The sequence below is a fragment of the Caloenas nicobarica genome, chromosome 15 (genome assembly GCF_036013445.1).
Source record: "Caloenas nicobarica isolate bCalNic1 chromosome 15, bCalNic1.hap1, whole genome shotgun sequence".
In the NCBI taxonomy this organism is placed as follows: Eukaryota; Metazoa; Chordata; class Aves; order Columbiformes; family Columbidae; genus Caloenas; species Caloenas nicobarica.
In genome coordinates this window covers 2,772,673-2,777,529 of record NC_088259.1, presented here as the reverse complement: position 1 = coordinate 2,777,529, position 4,857 = coordinate 2,772,673, and the positions used below count along the sequence as shown (strand labels likewise).

The 4,857-nt window shown below is 64.2% G+C and overlaps 1 protein-coding gene across 1 annotated transcript; it reads right to left on the bottom strand.

The window, feature by feature from the left end:
• Window positions 1-1,461: 1,461 nt before the first annotated feature.
• On the bottom strand, window positions 1,462-4,147 carry SLA2 (Src like adaptor 2). Its single transcript, XM_065645486.1, has 7 exons — window positions 4,060-4,147; window positions 3,846-3,945; window positions 3,637-3,723; window positions 3,227-3,330; window positions 2,429-2,578; window positions 2,139-2,265; window positions 1,462-2,038 (listed from the first exon to the last, which is right to left on the bottom strand). The coding sequence occupies exons 1-7, from the start codon at window positions 4,145-4,147 to the stop codon at window positions 1,894-1,896; spliced, it is 801 nt and encodes a 266-aa protein (XP_065501558.1). The 3' UTR covers window positions 1,462-1,893.
• Window positions 4,148-4,857: the final 710 nt, after the last annotated feature.

The window sequence follows — 4,857 nt, the reverse complement described above, 5'->3', positions numbered from 1 at the left end:
TCTGGTGTCAGCTGGGGCGGCAGCATTTGATGGTGGGAGGTGGGGAGCGGGGATGGCAGCACCCAGGGCTGGGCACCCTGGGACCCCCCAACAGCTCCGTCCCCTATTCTAGGGACCTGTCACAATAGTTCCCAGAACAAGTGGGCCCAGAAGTAGGAGCTCGTGGGGCTGGGAAGGAGGAGGGAAGGGGTTTGGAAGGGTTGGGGAAGGATGCAAATGGATTTTCCAACCAGGTGTTCTGCATCTTATCAGTCACTAGGATACATGTATCAGGAGCAGTTTTGTGACGGCGGCTGCTGCCTCCAGGCTCAGGTAGAACCATCACTATCGTCTAAGAGTATCGAACAGCCTGGATCCAGAGTGGAGGTGGAGGAGGGGCCCGAGAGCTGGCCTTTGTTCACACAGTGGGGGTTCATGGCAAAAATAAAGGAACCAAAACCTTCTGAGCTGCCCTGGGGGCCCCAGGAGTGACAGCTCAGCTGCTGAGGGACAAACCCAACCTGTGTCCTGTGCTGAGGACACCTGGGCTGGAGGCCACCGGCTGAGGGGGTGTGTAAAGCTCTGGGCTGCTGTGTGGAAGGAAATGAGAAAGCGACGGTGGGCTGGCAAGAGCGACTTTGTCAGACATGAAAATGCAGAGGAGATTGAAGCATGTCAGGGGCAGGAAACCGGCAGCTCGGGGGGTGCTGCTGCACCGGCCCCGGCGCAGAGGACGGAAGGGACGTCGCCAAGCAGCGAAATTGCTTCTGCACCAGTTCTCACCACAGAGAAGCTTCTGGCGCTTTTCCCCAGGCTGAACTTTGTTGTTAAGGGGCTGTTGAAAGCGAAGGCTCAGGTGTGCTGCCGTTCTGAGGCATTTTTTCTGATCCGAAGGCCCCTCTAGCCCAGAGGTGTCGCATAGGTTGGATTCAGACATGAGTGTTTGCATTCTGCCTTTTTGGATCACCCAGTCCTGGCATGGACACATTTCTTCCCACCTTGCTCCTAGAACAGCAGTTGTGATGTTGAACATTTTTAAACCTCCAGGGCTCGTTCGTTTGCCCTGGGCGAGCTGGCCGAGGACAAGCCCTGACCCATGGCCCTTGCGTCACCCCGGGTTGGGCAGAGCTGGTGACAGCAGGAGCAAGATCCCCCCCCGGCTGCCGTGGGTGGAAACCTGCCCTGTGTGGCACCTGGTAGTTCATGATTTATTCACAAAGCCTGAATCGTGAATGAGATACCCTTTAATTAAGATATTATAAATGGCTATTGTTGCATGTCCAACAGGATCCTGTTTTATGGACTGTAAACCCAGTACAATCCACGTGTTAAAAGTTCTTAAAATCAGCTGGTTTGGGTGCAGTAGGAGGCTGTTTTTTCCCAGCTGCTGCTCTGCAGGTCCCAACATGCAGAGGGGTGAGTTATGGGTGGGTGAGAGCACGAGGGCCCGTGGCTCCTGCTCACAGGCCCTGTCCTGCACAGACCCCCCACCCCAAAAAACTCTGTGCATGTAGCTGAGGGGTCTGACAGGGTCAGGCTGCTCTCCCACCTGCGCCGGGTTTTGGCTCACTGTGTGTTTGCCTCTGTTTTCCCGCTGCCATGGGGGCGTGGATGCAGCGCAGCCCCATTGCAGCCCGTGGGCGGGCAGGGCTCCCTGTGCAGCCTCTGCCTTCTCCTCCTGTTGGGCACCGTGCGATGCTTGAGGTGCTGAGATGTCACATCCCAAAACACCTGGCCTGGGGGCGGATGGACCCTCTGGCAGCCCCTTCCTCCAGCATCAGTGCCTGCCCGTCTCCCCGCTTGGTCTCAGCTGTCCCGTGTCCAGGCCAATGCCCCAGGCACGTGGCTCTCACCGCATCGATGGGCGATGGTGGCTGGAACAGGCGAACGCTGTAACGGGTTTTGTCACCCCGCCTAGCTGCTCTTGGCCCCCTTCCCTGCAGGGCCCTGCTCGGGGGTGGCCGTCTCTGTCAGGAGGACGTAGGAGCTGATGGCTTCCCGCAGGCCCAGGCTGATGGGAGAGTCCTCATCTGGTGGGGCCTCCGAGAACAGGAGGGAGCTGTGCGAGGGCAGGCGGGGCGGTGGGTCGGCAGCCCCAGACCCCGAGTGCCTGGTGGGGCGGTGACAGGAGCCCCATCCCCTTCCCTGCCTGTCCCCACCTGTCAATCTGGTCCCAGTTGAGTGATGGCTTCTTCACCACAGCTGACATGGCCGGGACCGGGGCCACCCTCGGCCCTTCCGTGGAGCAGGGCTCGCCGAGGGAGCAGCAAAGCCCCTCTCCAAACTCTGGGCAGGGAGCAGCAGCATCAGTAGGTGCCCCCACCTGCACCCCAACCCTGAGGGCACCCAGGCAGGTGTGGGACCATCTGCCACCTTTCCTTCCCCATCCCTGCAGGGCGCAGGGGATCCCCCCAGACTGGGGCTGCCGGGGGGGCTGTCGGGACATTACCGGAGTAGTGATCCACCAGGTCGTGCAGGCTGGGGAAGGTGAGCCGGGGCGAGATGTAGAGCCAGCCGTTGTCCAGGCGGTGGATGCGGTAGTGTGTCACCGCGTCCCAGGCCCCGCGCTCGCTGCGCCGCACCGACAGCGAGTAGCAGCCTGAAGGGGCACGGGCTGCCGTGGGCACCCACCCAGCCCCACTGCCCCGCGCTCCCACATCGGGGAGTTTATTACCCCACGGGAGTGCCTGGCAGCCCCTTCTTCCCATGGATCTGCATCCCTGTGCCAGCCCCACACCATGAGCACCTCCAAACCAGGGCAGGGGGCAGTGCTGGGACATGGGGTGACTTCAGGCAGCTGCCTGCCATGTCCCACGTGCCCTGAGCATCAAGTGCTGTGGCTCTGTGCCCGAGTCTCCACTTCTGGGTGCTGTGCAGGGAGGGGACATCCCCAGCCCCCTTGGTGCCCAGGCAGCCGCGGGGCCGTGCGGCACCGTGCCCGCGCATCGGCCGCCTTCACTGGGGCACCCGGCAGGATCTCCTTGCGGGGTCCCCTCGGCACCTTGTCGTGATGGGGGCCCTGTTTCATTTCACAGGCTGAGCCTTATCTGCTCAACCAAGAGCCGCAGGAAGCCTGCTGGTGGTTTTTCCTTTTGAGGCCCTGCGACAGAGGCTCAGCAAGAAGCAGGGAGCAGCAGAGCCAGGAAACCGCCGTGTGGGGCTGTTGCCACCAGGTGCAAGCGATGGAGGATCAGCCCCATGGGGGCCCCAGATGGCTGGGAGGGGGTACAGGACGTGGGGCTCTCACCTCGCCTGGTCTGGCTCTCCCGTATCAGGAAGGATCCACTGTGGTTGCCTGGCCGGAGCAGCAGCTCCTCCGCCTTCTGCCGGCTGACGCCCTCGTACAGCCACCTGCACAGACCGCGGGTGCTGGCACAGCCTCTCCCGGCTGTGCAGGGACACCCAGGGCCTGGCCTGCCCCGGCCAGGGCAGAGGGGACAGCTCGGGGTGCAGCAGCGCATGTGTGCGTGTCCTGAGACACCCCGGCAGGCCACGCTGCCTCCTGAGCCCCAGCGCTGCTCCACAGCCCACAGGCAAAAACGGGGCAGGATGTCCCGGTGTGGTGGCCGGGGTATGGCCTTGGTGTCGGCCAGGCTGCCTGCGGTGGGGCCCTGTCCCCTGTGGCCCACCCTGCGGTGGACCCTTCCCAGCATTTACCTGTGCCTGACCTTGGCCACACAGCTGCTGGGGATGTGGCACTCCCTGCCGGACACCTCGGACGCCACCAGCCACCACTCCCCATCCCTGCGGGGAAGGGGGATGAGCCATCCTGAGGGACCGAGGCTGCTGGGTGCAGGGGCGAGACCCCCCCAGACGTGGCCCCACAGGCCGCACGCTGGTCAGGAGTGCTCAGCGTGGGGACTTACTCGGAGAGGACACGGAGCTGCTCCCCCATCCTCAGGACGGCGGCTGCCCCAGCACCGCAGGGGAAGTCACAGAGGGCCAGGGCCGGGAAGCCGCTGGGGGCTGTGGGGAGGTGAGGGGGCTCAGGGCTCCCCCAGCACCACCAGCCCCTGCTGGGGTGGGAGAACTGGGCACGCTGGGGGATGCTGGACAAGCTGGCAGCTGCCACACTCCTACCTGCCTGCGCAGGCAGTGGGGGCTCCATGGTGTCAGCAGCCGCCGGCGGGATGCTGAGCGGCTTCTCCCGGCTGGGCAGGCTCCCCATCCCGCGCGTTCAGCACTTGCCCCGGCCGCCGCTGGCTGGGAGGGAAGGGGAGGCTCAGGCCGGGTGCCAGCAGCACCGGGGACTCTGTGGAAGCACCGGCCCTGCAGCATGGCCGTGTGGGGCCGCGGGCCCGTGGGTTGCATGGCAAAGAAAGGCTGGGGCAGAGCTCTGGGCTGAGGCTGGTGGGCAGCCCCCCGGGGGGCTCTTTGAGGAAACAACCATCCCCGCCCTCCTCCCAACCTCAGAGGGCATCTGGGGGACTTGTGGCCACAGCTGGGGTGAGCTGGGGACCCTCCCCAGGATGGGGCATCCACAGCCCCATGGAGGCCAGCACCAGGCCATGCTCACCCTCTGAGTGCTGCCAGCCCAGCCCAGTGTCCCCGGGCCGTGGATCTCCTTGTCCCAACACCCCAAGCCGCCGGTTCCCATGGGGAGCTCAGGGACTATGGGGACAGCCCTCCGCCTGTTGCGGTTCCTCAGCCAGGGAGAGGTGCAGCACAAGATGTGTGTAACCCAGACGTGCCCTTTGCTGAGCCCGTCCCTGCCCCCAGACTCGCCGCTGCCCTCAGCGGGACATGAACCCCGCTCACCTGCCTCTCGCCGCTGTCACCATTGTGCAGGAGCCATCAGGGCTGGGCAGACAACAGCTGGGTGCTGCTCCAGTGCGGTGGGGCCTCAGGGCACCCAGGTTGCAGGGGGTCCCTCTGGTG

Bases quoted from the DNA above. Each gene is read 5' to 3' on its own strand.
- SLA2 (XM_065645486.1), bottom strand. From the start codon at position 4,147: ATGGGGAGCCTGCCCAGCCGGGAGAAGCCGCTCAGCATCCCGCCGGCG. The intron at 3,331-3,636 runs GTAAATGCTGGG...CGGTCTGTGCAG, and splicing joins GTGGCCAAGGTCAGGCACAG to GTGGCTGTACGAGGGCGTCA. The intron at 2,039-2,138 runs GTGGGGACAGGC...GCCCTCGCACAG, and splicing joins AACTGGGACCAGATTGACAG to CTCCCTCCTGTTCTCGGAGG.